We start from the raw sequence: 15,815 nt of genomic DNA on the forward strand, positions 1-15,815 counted from the left end.
AAATTTGGAGGCAGATTCAGGCCATGTACAAATATTTGGTTTCTACTGGGATAAATCACTACTCATCTGGAAGGAATGAGTGTACAAATGTTCCAGCTTTTTTACCCAGAGCAAAAGTGGCCATTCTGAGAGAAAAATAACCTGATTCCAACCAGGTAAAAGTTGGTCACAGGAGAGTTTCTCTTTGAAAAAGGAACATCTGAACACTTTCCCGTGGCTTAACTCCTCTGGGGAGACTAGGAGGAGTGGAGCCTTGGGGAAAGACTCCTGTGCCTTACAGAAACTGGGGTCACACTGGTCTGGGGAAAGTGCAGGGGGCAGCTGCTCCAAGCTCCTCCCCTAGACTGGGGGGAAAGGAAGGGAGAAGCAACTGCCAGCTGTTCCCTGAAGGCTTCTCAATATACCAGAGTCCCCAGAATGAGGGACAGACTACGCAGGAGGCTTTGCTGTGTTGCTTCAATCACTTGGCTCTCAGGCCTGCCTGCTTCTCATACAGGAGTCCCTGGTGTGAGAAGCAGGTAGGGTGCTTTGCCCAACTGTTTCAATCCCCACAGGGACAGAAGGACTGACAGCCTCACACTGGGATCACCACAGTCCCAGAAAGCCTCAAGGAGCAGGAAAGAGGGGGCATTTGCAGAATGAATGTCTGTACTGCTGCCTCTCCTGGAATCATTTCTAGCAGTGGACATTTTCCACTGCCAGAAACGAACATTTGTACAGGACTTCAGAAGTAGTTGGATATGCACAGTCTACACAGTCTATGTACATGGAATAGGATCACATACTGTAAGTGCCAAAACTGGATCTGTCCATTTGGACATGTAAACTGAACCAGGATCCTGCCTAGGTGCTCTGTTTAATAAATAAAATTTTGACTACTGATGTAATACATCAAATTCCAATATTAGAAGAACAGCAGTGGCTGATAGTGGAACAAATGCGATTTAAAAGCCACCTGTACTGTTCCCTGTAATATCTTAGGGCAGCTGAAAATACCCAACTTCAGCGCAGCATAGTGTTTTTCTAGCCAACCTATTTTTTCCTATGCCAACATGCCCATATCCAGAACATAGCACCAAATGAGGGGTGAGGCTCTCTGGGCCAATTACAAGTTTAGGACCAAAATACCTCAACAGGGCCAATAGCAATTAGAAACATATTAGATAGGTTCAAATGCAGAGCCCAGTGCAAAGAATATATCCTTATAACTTTATTTTAAAATGGCAGCATGTGTGCAACTGTACCAACACTATGGAAAAGAATCATGGGAGAGATCTTTAAGGCTTTTTCTGTTGACTTACAAAGAAAATCCTGGAGGATCAATTAATGAACAAATACGTAGACATGTATTCACTGAATAATCATGACAGCCGTTTCTACAACCTACAATATTTGATGTGTGATGTTTTTCTTGATTACAACATGAGATTTTGGTTAAAATATATATTTTTAAATTGCCCTAGACAGTGTTGAATAAGTCTTGTAGTTAAATTGGATTATTTAACTTTAACCATTGACTTCCTTTGTATACGAGCATAAGATGAAATTTAAGAATATTCACGCAAAGTATTTCAAGCTATAGTTCAATATGATTGAAACATGCAGACAATCCATTATTTGTTCTGTAAATAAAACTTTGGTATATCTTATCTATGCAATCCTGAATATTTATATAAATAGATATTAACTTAGTCATTTGATATATATTTGTTTTTTTTCTTCTTCCAAGTGTAAATCCTTTTATTGCATGTTTCTAGATACCTGCTAGCAATATATAGTATCAGAGGATTTACAACTGCAGGGATAGAATGCCATCTGCTGCTACATGTGTTGCTACAGCAGGAGAAAACAAAAAGGAGATAAACACAAGTTGTTTTTTTTCCTGGTTTTCTCATATATGTAACATATAAAAAATAAGCTTTTTGTTTCCTTAAATAATCAACTTCAACATGACTGCATGTACAGTAGTCTTTATGCAAGAGGCTCATTAGAGATCAAGTATGTAATTTCTGTCACCAACTGAAAACTCAGGCTCTAGACCCACACAGAGCAAACCCCCCCACCATTCAAAGGTCTCTTCTGATTTAAACTTCACAGGAAAAGTCCTCAAAATGGACTTTTCTGGAAGGAACCTGAAGAATTATCTTCTTTCACCTAACTTTAGATGCAGATGTGAAGTGATCTGGGATAAGAATACTTGTGCTCAAACCAAGAAGATTGTATTCATGTCTGAAAGGCTGCAGAACTGAGCCTTGCATAAGAGAAAAAAACCCAAACTAATGTATCTATAAATTAAATTATGCCAGTGGAAGATAAAGTCTGGCCACAAATGGGACCTATAATGGAAGCTTGATTGCAATTAGGTATGAAGCAGTTCCTATTACAGTAACTAGATTGTGAGGTCTTGAGTAGTTATGACATTTGTAGTTTTATATACAACAAAGGACTTACTGACGTGTCAAGTTACCAGTTGGGTTGCCTATAAGAGGAGCTACAGTCAGGGGTAGTGCACTTTGCTTGAAGGGTCAGTGGGTTGAATGCAGGCACATTAATTTGGGAACAGTGAAATCCTACATTTTTCATACCTCTCTTCCCTTACCTTTTTAAAATTGTTATTTTCTTACAAAAACTCTCCGATAAATCTTAGCAATACTTCAATCAATAGTTAGCCATTTAAGAACATGCACAGTAGTTATGGCACCCATTTTATGATTTCTCACTTAGAAAAAATAAACTGTTAAACCTGATAATCTCACATAAATTAAGCTGTGGTTTAGTGAGCAAGAACTCAAGCTATGTATCTGTCTGTTATACATCTTTCTGGAGTTCCAAGCACTTAAATGTTAACAACATTATTATTTTTTTCACTGTTATTTTACCCACATCCAAATGATCTTCCCCAATCATTCTTCTGCATTAACCCAACATCACCGTAGTCATAGAAGCCAGAACCTCTGATGGACTAGCAAAGGAGATGCTAAAAAAACATGCCATTCACTTACAACACATTAGCCTGTCACCTTCACCCAACTTCAGTTCAGACAGCAAGATCCCAAACAGAACTACATACAAAAAGTTTTTAGACGCTAGAAAAATTAAGACAAGATCCAGTATTATAGGACAGAATAATAATTACAGCACAATCCCAGCTGCAGTCAGTGGGAGTTTTGCCAGTGAAACAATAGAAGAATTAGACCCAAAGCAATTATTCTTTTCTCTCTTATTTTTGAACAGTGCACCGTTCGTATTTTTTTTTTTTAAATCACAACTCGGCTTTGACACTTGAAAGGAACACTTAGTTTCCATGAATAACAGTAATTCAGCATAGCGTAAAATTTTATTCTTCGATATCAGAGCGAGGAGCCATTCAATAAACCTTAAGTACAATTCAAACCCAAAGGGGATAAATTCTTGGGATTGGGACTGTTCACCAGAAAGCATGGGTACAGCACTACATAAGTAAAAACAAAATCTCAGTCACTGTCAGAAGTCTTGCTAAAGATTTGCTCGGGGCTCAAACAAAATTCTTTATCTTTCGCAAGATCAATTGATCTCGTCTTACTGACGCTCTCTTTATAACATCTATATTATGACTGTCCCCTACAGTTAAGGTGAATTAACTGCTGCTTCTTCAAAAATGCATCTTACTTTTCCCTCTTCCCTATTTAAAATGCAGAAAACCAAGTAAAGTGAGAAATACAGTGGAAACTGCATAAATGAGTAACTGTCAAAAGAACAGAACTATTAAAAGAATAAATCTTGTGTACCCAGCTGTGAAATATAACATAATATAGCAGAACCCAGTTAAATGTTTGAAATAAAAATTGAAATGCAAAGTAACCTAAAAGAGTTTAATGAATACAACTGTTACAAATGTTAACTCTCTGCATGCTGAACCTTGAAAAACATGTAGTAGTAAATCTTTATGGATAATTCTGAAACTAACTTAAATAACTTAAGATTAATCATTCCCAAACTATTTTCTTCATTTTCTATTATGGCATGTATCCTTACACAAACATTTAATCTTTACATCATACATAGACTTTTCCATTTTAATTTCAGCAAAGACTTACCTTTGAGGTACGCTGGAGCTGGTCCCCCACGTATGTTTTACGGAACTGATCCAAAAACCATAGAATTGCAAGTTCTACTTTTTCATTACTAGACCGTGGTAACTGGGCATCCAACAAGGATATCAGCTGAAAAACTCTAAACAAGGGAAACATTTTCAGAAGGGATTTTCAAACAAATTGTTTCATTACTTCAGTTTATTTTAGACACCTTTTAATACTTTAGTCAGCTTGCACAGTACTCCTTTTTTTCAGTATCACATTTAAATAAAGCATATATTAGTTATTACAGCTAAAAATAAATCAGGACTCAAACTGCAGTTGTAGAGGACATTCAAATTAAGCTTAAAGATTTAAGGTTCCTAAAAAATACTTAGAAATATTATATAAAGGAACAATGTTGTGTAGGCTTTGGTACATTTTCTGTCTCATTTTTGTTATACTTTCCCCCAGTCATCATTTTAGAACAGCTGCACAAAAGTTCGGTAAACACCAGCCAGACCTTTAGCATAACTGCACTGACTTAAAAGAAGCTACTTCAATAGACACCAGCTACAAATCTGACTCTTTGGCAGAGCTGTTGCTACTCATTTTTTACCTTCTGACAATGTAATTGGTTGCTTGGACTTTTCTGACTTTTTCTTACATCTGAAATACATAATGCATATGTGCCATCTATAAGCCTAAATATTAAAAATGGCCCTCATATTTAATAATAGTATAAGAGAATATCACTAAAATGCAAAGCGCCAAGGCAGATTATTATAAGCAGAAATAGAAAAGATGCATTAATCAGCAGCCAATTCTAAATATTTAAGTCCTTTTTCTTTTGGTGCAACAGGTATAAAGCCTGTACAACCCTATTTACCAAAGGGGGTGTGATGTCATCCACAATAACTCCTATTCAAACCGTGGTTCAATAAATGCAAATCAGGGAGGGAGAGGCCCATATTTTTAAGGAGTGGGCTCTTCTGTTGAATGCTCTAACTTGAGTCTATTAATGCCTACTTTCCAAAGATGCTAAGGGCCACAATTCCCATCAACTTCCCCATATACACAACCCATGATAAAAATGAAGGAAGGAAATGTCAGTAGGAAATTAGCACATTTACCATTTAAGTCTATACATAACAGAACATGTTTATGTATATGTAGGGTGGTTGCAAATGGTCAGATGATGTATGCACTAATATAGTTGCTTAAAAATTAGGGCACTGAAAATGAGTTTTCAGTTTTGAAGTTTCAGTTCTAAGTAACTGTCTTTCTAGTCAGTTCAATATAAAAACCTTGCATTCCAAAATCAAATACAACTCCACCAACTGGAATCAGTTCAATTTCATTTAAATTAAATGCAGCCCTTGAGTCTTTAATCAATGCAATAATGAGACAAGTTTAAAGTTTGAGCATCTTTTGATTACCTGTAGATATGACAAGGGAAGTTACGTAGGCTCCTTCTCCCCCCCGCCCCCTTTTTTTTACTGCACTTACCGACAAGATAATTCTCCATCCATGGCGTCATGTTCATCAGTACTGGTATAAGTTAACCTTCCTCCTACAACAGTACCCACAAAATACACTAGCCATGCCAGTCGTCCTAACATCAAAAAGATAAAAAGAAAACAAGACTTTAATAAACAACTATATTAGTACAGAGCAGTTCTATGAGACATCACACTACAGAAGAGATTGTCAAGCAGAGTGGGAAAGCTTCATGCCTTTAATATTAATGTTAAAAAGATAAAATAAAATGGATTTTATTGAAAAGTGGACTAAAAAACCCAAACAAATATAGTCAGAAATATTCTTATGCTGATAAGAGGGAAAGGAAAGACTCATGTATATATATTTACTTGTACTTATAAAACACAAAGGTAACTTTAAAATTAAGGCTGATTGCCATACAACAGGCGTGTCAAACTCATCTGACCCTGTGGGCTGGATGAGTAACATAAGACTGATCCACAGGCCAGATGATTGGCCCACAGATCCAGGCAGATCCAGCCCATGGATCCCCTCCCCCTTCTCCCCCAAGAAGCTGGATCCAGCTTACCTTTGCTCACTTTGGCAGGTCCAAGACTGTGCCACATGCAGTACCATGCAGGGTCAGTTTGGGGTGGGTGTTACACATGGTGTTTGCTCTGGCCTGCTAGGGACTGCAGGAAGAAGAATGATACCCCCAGCACTTGGCTACCACTGCAGAAATGAGTCACAATGCCAAGCATCTTCCCGTGGTACCACTGGGGCTCTAGTATCACAGCTTTTACTTGAGCACTTGGCAGCCAAGCAGACGAGCTGCGGTGCTGGAGCTCCAGCATCATCTTGGCTTCTTCCTATGGCAGCAACCTAGTGCCCAGGCAAGACCTGCAGTGCTGGAGCCCCAGCAGTGCCATGGAAAGAAGCCCAACATTGATGGGCTGGTCCCATGCTGCTCCTGGAGCTCCAGCACTATGGCTTATTTTACCCCATCTTGTAGAAAGACTTCATAAAATTCTCTGCTCAAGGAGATGGGGCTTTCCCTCACTTGCCCAAGACAGAAAAGCAGAAAGGTCATCCTCTTATAGCCTACAGCAAGATATGGCTATCTTCACAGAATAACTTTTGCTCTCTCAGTGCAACTAGGTAGGAATCTCCTCTTCATACATCTGCTCCCCAAATCTCAGGTACCTCCTGTCCTGTATATATCCTGGAGATTACCAGAGGACCCCCAGGGTATATGGGAATTTGTGGAAGGGACAGTACCTAGGAATAAGCACCAACGTCAACACGCAAAGGTGCTTTCTAACTGAAAATTCCCATGGGAATCATTAGCCACAATCATGGGTGCTGTACCAGAGGCATAACTAGTCACTACTACACCATAGGTCAGCAGTTCCCAACACTGGGTCGTGACCCAAATGAGGGTCGTGGGGACAATGCTGGCAGCACCACACAGAAAAGACGAGCTGCACCATGTGCCGGGAGCTCCCCAACCCCCACTCCCAGGCTGCCACTGCCGCTGCACTCCGCTCTCAGCAGTGGCACGTGGAAAAAAAAGGTTGGGAACCACTGCCCTAGGTAATACTACCCCTGATAACTCCACACCCTGCACATTTTCATATCTGGCTCTAGCTCTAGCTCCAGCTCCAACACGGGGAGAGGAACCAGAAGGGGAGGAAGGGGAGGGAGATTTCTCAGCAGCAAAAAAGGGTGGCAATATTTTCCTTGGCAGCAACTGTGCCATCACCACTGCTTCTTTGCCCTCCCCGTTACCAGACAGGAGGTACCCTGTTACCTCCCTGTTACTAGAGCTACTGGAGGGAAGGTGTGAGGTAATGGGGGCAAGGGAGAAGAAGGAGGAGATAAGAGGGTGAGGAGAAACCCTAGCTCCATTCCAGTACCCCCTTGGGTAGTGCCTGGGGCCCATGCCCCTCAAACACCCACCATTATGCTAGTGTGCTGTGCTGTCCTCAAATGTTAAGAATCTAAAGCAGGAGTTCCCAAACTGTGATACAGGTACCCTTGGGGATACACAGGATAAATTGTGTACTGGCAGATTTAATTTTCATGATAATAACTGGCATTTAAAATATAAAATGTATGCTTGTAGGGGTATCTGGGCAGCCAGTAAATCTGGAAGGGGACATGCGATAAGAATATTTGGGGAACCTCTGATCTACAGTAACAATACCAGATGCTAATACTGTCTCCTATCTCAAGGAATTAACTCCTCACATTTGGCAATCCTGGCTTTTAAACAAAAGATATTTTTCTGGTTCTCTACCATAAACCAATTCTCTCTTGCTGAGAAATCTACAGGAGTGACTGCATAAGACTCTCTATTTATCTTATAATATTTGGTAATCTAAAAGATAACATTTATCTAAATCTTTAAAATGTTCAAAATCTGAAAGATATGATGTTACTGCTATTAAATCAACAACAGTTGAACAGGAAAAAAAAACAAGCATCATGGCTGGGTACTTGTATTGACCAATATCAAAAACTGTATTATATGAGATATTTGTATTTGGGATGCTAGACAGACAGCCATACCTACAAATTAACACAGTGAGCCAACCCTACGCAATACAACTGAACAAACATTCAAAATAATTGAAGAAGAATAACTAATAATCTTGGAGTACAAAGGCAGCCCAAACACTGTATGTATTTGCTAAAAATTATCACTGCTGGCATGAGACTGATGGACACCATAGAATGAAATCTATAAAAAGGTTGCTGATTTGAAGCAACAAATAACCAACTGTTATAATGGCATATATTTATTTACAAGTAGCTAAGAGTAAGGAAGAATAACATACAAGGAATGGGAAAACTATTTTAAACTATAGAAAAATCATTTCAAGTCTACATTTCCTGATATAAAAGGACTGGGAAGATTTTAATTCTTCTGTTGCAATAACAGAATTTAACAATAGAACATTAGTAAAACAAAACATGTCTTCATTTGCTCTGGCTGATAGAGTGAAAAATAAAAAAAACCCCAGTGTCCTATTATATTTCAAGGACTCTACATTAACATGGACAATACTGTACACTAACCATTTACTTTTGCCTTTCTTCTTGATTAGGAATGCAAAAAGAACATATTGCAAAAGGTGGAGGAAAAACAACAAAAAGTAAATGTTCTCTCTTCCATGTAATATGCTGTCATGTGTGCAAATGGAGCAGCGGCTCCAGTTAGTTCTTCGTTCTCAGTATTCTTTAAACACTGAAAACACATATTTAGCCAACAATTTATCCAAAACTCATGTATGTATTCATGTTGGTATTTTTGCTAATCAGATTAAGATTTTCATCCAAATCTTCCCTGGCATGATGGGAACTCTAAAACAAATGTCATAGATTCAGTGGTGACATTTGTCTGATTTTGCTGTGCAATAAATCATTCAGAGGATAAATCCTGTGCATTAATCTGTGGATTGCAAACAGCTAAAGAAATCACATAAATGGAGATGGAGTGAAAAGAGTGCTCAGACAGTAGTTATACTGCTACCAGTGTCTACTTCCCCCTCTGTATCTAAGCTTGGTCTTCAGAAAGAAGGCAAAACCCTTGATCTAAATATGAGAATAAGAAGTACAAGTCCTTAGGGTAAACCTCAGCTATTTCTTGAGCTTTAAACAAGTTTAAACAAACTTTAACAAGTTACCTAAGAGATAATTTTCCATGTCTCAATATTTGTATACTAAAAATACCTTGTCCTTTTGCTACTGTGCAGAGCACTCATGACCCCAAATGATGTAAACAGGAGTTTCAGAGTTCACCAACTCCTAAACACACAGTCTCAAATATACATGCTCAGCAACTCAAGCACCCATAATTACTGAATGCTTTGCAAATTTCAGTTTAAACTCTCTTGTCCCACTTTACCCAACTACAGAAAGAAAGGAAATAATACCTACTTATTTCATAGGGATGATAACGAGAAATCTTTAGATGATGTTTGTGTTTGACCACAGAAGCCTATACCAATACAGAAGGGCTCCACAGAACACTGCGTCCACCACAGTGACATCTCCTTAGGATCTGCGATTATCCAGATGCCTCATCAAAACAGAGAAGATACTACTGGCCAAACAAAAATCCTCACGCAAAAAGTAATCTGTAATTACGCATGTAACAGCTCATTTAAACAATGAGACTCATAACAGGTATTTCCAGATCCACTCCTGTTCCCTGGCTGTCTGATCTATCTTGTATTCCTCTTTCTAATCTTCAGCATAAACAGGCTACTGTAAGAGTCTACAAAAACCTGCTTACATTCAATTCACTACTAATTTTTGAAGAATGTAATGATCTCTCTTAGGCCAAGGCTTAAGTCAAGAAGGCCATTTTGGAGTGTGGGAAAAGAGCTGAATGGCCCAAACTTTAACATCAAGGAAAAATGGAACCAGCAACAGAACACAATTGACACCATTAATACATTTCTTATCACAGACCCCACATCTAAACTCCCTGGCTTTGCTTTACCAAGGCGGAGCTGGACAGTGTTGAACAGGTTTGTACTGGACAAAGTAGATGCAACTACCTACTACATAAATGGAATTTTATTAAAGACCCCACGTGTAAGTATGGTGAAATCCAAGCTATAGCACGCATCATGGAGGAACGTCCTATTTATCATTTTAATGGTTGCATTGAAGACCTGCACCAGGCTACTGATGATGCTTTGGAATGGAAATCAATTCTAAAACTGTCAATCTAGCCTTATCCCTCAATGCCATTGTTTATAGGTTGTTTATAGCTTGTTCTGTCATTTTGTTCCTGTATTCCATATGAATAAATAAAACTTATTTAAAATGGAGAGAAATAAACCCAACCTGCCGCAGCACTACTATGAAAAGAGTGGAGCACTGAACTGATCAAATAACCTTAAGGAACAGCCATTTCAAAAAACTGCACAAACAGCTGCTGCCTTGCAGAGCTAAAAGCAGTGCTCAGTGAGTCAAACAGCAAAGCCACCATTTTGAACCACACCTTGCTAGGAATTTCAGTTTAAACATAAAAACAATTTCTTTGCTGCATATTGAATTATCCCAAATTTAAACAAATATTTTCCGATAACCCTCTTCCTATTTTTAGTTGGAAAAAATAAACAGGATCTCTACTCTTAGCACAGAATCAGTTTACTGGTATAATTTTCTCTCTTCTCTATTTGCACTATTTAAAATGTTCAGTGCACTTGCTTTTGCAGCTGCTTAGGCAGACTACATTTTTTCTTTTACAAAATAATTATTGCTGTAATAATCTGTAATTATGGTTTATAACAGCAATAATCCCAAAGAAATCAGTCATTACCATAGATCACAAGTAATCGTTAACTACTGTTAATGACCCATTTCTTGGGGATTATTGTTTTAGTAAACCATGACCGCATCACCATCGATACAGAGAGCAAGACAATATAATAAAATGAGATCTTAATATTATATTAACTTATTTTGTAACATTAAAAGCCATTAAACATCTAAATTAAAGTATGTATAACTAGGGGATATAGCATTTATTGTTCAGCATGAACAGAAATGTTTAGTTTGCAGAAAAGAAACTGAATACTTCTGTAAGGAGTAATACGGATTTAAAATGCACCAAATATTCTCTAACTTCTAACAGAATAAACCCCAAATACTGACCTCTAGAACTAAGTATGGTTACTAACCATTTACTTCTGACCCTATGTACAGAAGAAACCAATCACAGGAGGGCAGTACTAAATGCACATTGCAGCTGCACAACAAAAATCTGGTCTTCCACAATGGAAGTTTACTGACAGACTGCAAAGGGAAGGTGACAGGTACATAAACAGAAGAATAAATGAGAGAGACAAAGCGTGTATTATATGACCTAGAATAATAAGTATGCCCCCCATTTACATGGGGAGTATTTTGAAGTTGTCAACAAAAAGCAGAATAAATGACAAAACATCAAATTCAAAACAACACTCATGAAACAACATCCGTGTCGGTGAACAAACCACTATATTGTTGATAGCCTCATCAGCTGTTACGGAGCTTGACTAGGGCTGGAGCACCCATGTGCTCTATGCCCTGGGCAGGAGAGGGTTTGGAGCTCTGGCAGAGCTGGAGGATAAGTGGTAGCAGTGCACAGCAGTGGAGGCAGGTGTTAGGCTGTTTGCCTTCCCCACTGCCTACCGTGCCCCTTCCAGCCAACTGCAGCCTGCTGTACTGCTTGCCTTGCTGTAGTGGTGAGGTGGGATGGGGACAAATTTACAACCACCCACAAATAATTAGATTCTATACAGAGAAAATTATAACATATATAATATTTTTCATGTATAGAATCTAATGATCAGGGGGTAGTCTTAAATTCAGTCATTTTGGATTCTCGCAAACACGGTAATACAACCCAGCATGCTGTTGACTTTTTTTGCAACACTGTTGGCTCACATTCAGTATTCAGATTTAAGTACTTCTTTAAAAAAAAAAAGTGAATTAATTTCCTAGAATTTTGTGAGAGAAGTAAGGCTTATTGCCAATTCATTTATTGCATAGAAAATTCAAACCCAAGCAGTTAAGACCTATATTTTCGAAAGCAGCCATAAGGTTTGGGTCCTTGAATTTGGGAGGCTCAAAACCTGGGCTAGGAACAGACATTGTATTTGTCCCTGGACAAGCTGTGCCTATGCTTGACCCAGTATAGGAATAGCCTGGCACACTGCCCTTCTATCCAAGGTTTAGTGAGTGGCCGAAAGCTCTGCTGCTTTTCTGCCACTGATTCAGTGCTGCAATCCTTGAAAGTGTTTTGTGATGTTCTCGGATAAATTGTTAGCACTTCTTATCCTATGAACCTTTTAAGAATTCATCCCAGGACAATGGACACAGATGTCTGAATGGATCACACTTTGTCCCAGGATTAAGTACTTTATCGCAGGACAAATGAAACATCTGTCTGCAGCCCTACACACTGATGGTCAGAAGCAATAAACTTTCACAGCTCTCACTTTCTGTGGTCGGAGAAATTATGCCTTATATTTCTAAAGCTGAATATTAAAAAATTTAAGATACTCCCAAATGCAGGCAACTTTGAGATTTTGACCCAAAATGGCTCAGACAAGATAGAGTTTCAGAACTCAACAGTTCCTACTTTCCAGTATATTGCAGTCTATACTCAGACTACAAGATCACAACTCCTTCTCATACATACGTTAATATTTGTAACTGCTTGTGCATTGTATTGGAATACAAAGCACAGTCTAAATCAGGCGTGGACCCAGTCTGCCAGCTGATTGAACCAGGCTGATGGGAGGGTGCTCATTAACTGATTGGGGCTGGTCCATGATTTCCCCCTTGATGCTCCATAGTGCTGCGCGCCTGCCTGTGTATGCTGGGTCTGGACTCGGCCAACATACACAGCTTCCAATGGGGCTGCTCCTGGTACTGCTGCAGCTGCTCAGGTGCTGCTTAGCTCAGCTCCCCTCCAGTGGCAGCTCCTTCTTCTGCTCCTGTCCCTGCTGTGTCACTGTGGGTTGGGGGGGGGAAGCTGCAGCTGGGCAGCTCCTGTCCCAGCGCACAGGGCTCCAGCTCTAGGCTGCTTCCACCGGCTCCTGGCGCCCTCCCATCCACTCCACCTGCCTGGTGTGATGAGCAGTCACCTGCGGGCAGCTGAGTAGGAGGAAGGCTGCTGGGAGCTGGAACCAAAGCCCCAGATGCTGGGGCAGGAGCTGCCTGGCTGCAGTTTCCACCCCTCACTTGGAGTGGCATAGCAGGGACAAGAGCACGAGGAGGAGCTGCTGCTGGAGACGAGGGCAGCTGAGCAGCACCCGGGTAGATCCAGTCTCACTGGAAGAAGCCCTGCTGGTAAGCTGTGTACCCTGGCCAGTAGGCATAGGCTGCCCTGGGTGGCAGCAGGTGGGGGCACTGTAGGGGCAGCCGTGAATGACAGGGCCTGGGCGAGCTGCTGCACACGCCCCCTGCCTCCGTCCCTTCCTCACCCCTACCCGGATCCTGAGACCTAGTGCTCAGGCAGGTCCCTCCCCAGCCAAGTGCACACACCTCCCACAGAGCAGAGGCATGCAGGAAGTGGAATGCCACTCTGCCCTGGGCCACAGCCCTGGAAGTCCCTGCCTGCAGAACCAGGGCTGGGTGTGCAGCCCACCCTGGTCCTGCACTGTCCCCCACCCCATGATCCCAGGGTCTCCATGGAGACTGGTTGGGAGCTGTGCAGGCAGGCAGGGAGCTGCATCCAAAACCAGGGTTGGGATCTTGGGGTGGTGACAGCGTGGGGCCAGGGCCCATGACAGAGCCATGAGCTACTCCATGCACAACCCTGCCCAGAGAACCTGCATCTGTCACAGGGGTGTGTAGGCAGTGGATCGTGGCTCTGCCCAGGGCCCTGTGCTATCATCGCCCTGCACACTCACCCTGTAATCCTGGCCTCGACTGCCTGTCCCACTCCCAAACACCATTCCGCACCTAAGGCCCCATCCCACATGGGGAGTTTTGGCCAATTGTTGAGGGGGGAGGAAGGGCAGTGCTGACCCAGCCCACATCAACCCAACAAACCTCCCTATGTGGGCTGAGGGCCCAAATAATTGCCTACCACTGGTATAAACAGTAAGAGGAAAAAAAAATGCTGACCTTCCTGAACTGTGAGTTCTAAAGGATTCCTACTGGAAGAATGCAATAGCTTTTGGTAGTTTCGTGCATTTTGATCAAACAATTGTACAAGAAGTGTGCAGGTTTTTTCATATTCACATCTGCTAACTGTGCACAGTTGCTCCAGCTGCTGAAATACTGTAGCTGTATCATCTAGTGGATCTTCCAAGCCATCTCTGAAATACATACAAGAAAAACGTTACCTTATACATACAATTCTTCTTTGAGATCTGCCTATATGAATACTCGCATCCAGGATCTATCACATCTAGTATCAAACTAGAAAAGTAAAAAATTCATGCCCACAGGGGGGATATGGTAGCACTCTTCTGTTAGACTACATCAGTTCCATGTACATGAGGGAGTATATCCTGTCCAATTCAATTCCTTTTCAGAATGTTTGTCAGAAAGGAAGGCAATATGAAAGCTTTCTTTTTTGAGGGAGGTGTCTGCGCACACATACTAATGGGAGATTAGCATGCAGTATATTTATCAGAGGATAGAGTGTAAATTCTAGGCAAAAACAGACTACCTTATTAAACCAAACATCCGAATTTGATGCCAACAATGTTTACCAAAAGTAGCTGCTACTCTCCAAATCTTTTACATGGGAACTTTCTTTAGACAAGCTAGAAAAAGAAAGATGTGGGCCTAATACAAGGCATCTGTAAGTCAGGAAGTACTGGATTTTTGGCCAAAATGTACGCATGCTCACTATGTATCAATCTTGGAGGACATTTATTTACACAGGGTTTCCCTTTTCACCTATCTATCAAATCTATTAGACTTCCTTAAGGCCTGTTCATGTAATAGCATTCTTCTCACAACTACAAGGCATAAGTAGAACTCTTCTGAGTATACTCCATACCCTGTACTCTTGGGACCACACCTGGGGAAGAAAACATATAGCCAGATATGATGTGACGAGAATGCAGGCTCATAACACATTTGCCATTATGTACTTGGTTAGAGCTGTCCAAAGGGTGGTCCCCTGAAAGGTTAGCCTGTGGCCCTCTGGGAACCACTCCTCTCATCAGCTACTGCTGTTATTGCCACCAGGGTATCCAGGCTCCCTCTCCTTATAGCTTCCACTTCTTGCCCGTGCCTCTAGGGGCTCCATATAGTCTGGGGGCACCAGCACAGTGTACTGACACACGGTGTGACAGAGGCACTGGTGCAGCATGCACCTAGGGAGCAGGCAGCCACCAGCCCTCAGAAGTTGGACAGCCCTGTATTAAAGGATAGAAAGACCACTGAGGCCCCAAGTTACTTAACTAGAAAAGTTAATGGATATTAAAAATACAATTCTAATATTATAAAAGCCTTAGTCTGTCTGTCTTTCTGTTCATAACACTTTAATTTACACTCTGATTGGCTGACTGAAACAACCAGTCAGACTGCTCCAAGAGCATTCGGACAGGAGACGGCATGGCGAAGCACCACCATGATGGCGGGGACACAGGGGATGGAGCGGGGGCAGGAGGGGCCCATTCTCCCCTCCCCCAACCAAATGAGAAGTGGGGGTGGGGCCAGATGCAGGGCGGTACGGAGCCACCAGGACCCAACAAAAGCTGTCAGGGAGGGGGAGGAAGAGGAGAGGGCAACAGCCCTACAGGGGGAGGGGGG

At 41.2% G+C, this 15,815-nt stretch overlaps 1 protein-coding gene across 3 annotated transcripts in view; it reads right to left on the reverse strand.

Annotated features, from left to right (window-relative positions):
- The window catches only part of RANBP17 (RAN binding protein 17), a 284,936-nt gene that overhangs the window by 230,940 nt on the left and 38,181 nt on the right, over window positions 1–15,815 (reverse strand). For all 3 annotated transcript variants that reach the window (XM_025206123.1, XM_025206128.1, XM_014520979.2), the window contains 3 exons: window positions 14,172–14,365; window positions 5,562–5,667; window positions 4,077–4,212 (listed from right to left, as the gene is read on the reverse strand). In XM_025206123.1, the coding sequence (XP_025061908.1) occupies window positions 4,077–4,212; window positions 5,562–5,667; window positions 14,172–14,365 (436 nt within the window). The remainder of the gene's footprint in view (window positions 1–4,076; window positions 4,213–5,561; window positions 5,668–14,171; window positions 14,366–15,815) is intronic.

The sequence above is a fragment of the Alligator sinensis genome, unplaced genomic scaffold (genome assembly GCF_000455745.1).
Source record: "Alligator sinensis unplaced genomic scaffold, ASM45574v1 scaffold156_1, whole genome shotgun sequence".
Classification (NCBI taxonomy): domain Eukaryota; kingdom Metazoa; phylum Chordata; order Crocodylia; family Alligatoridae; genus Alligator; species Alligator sinensis.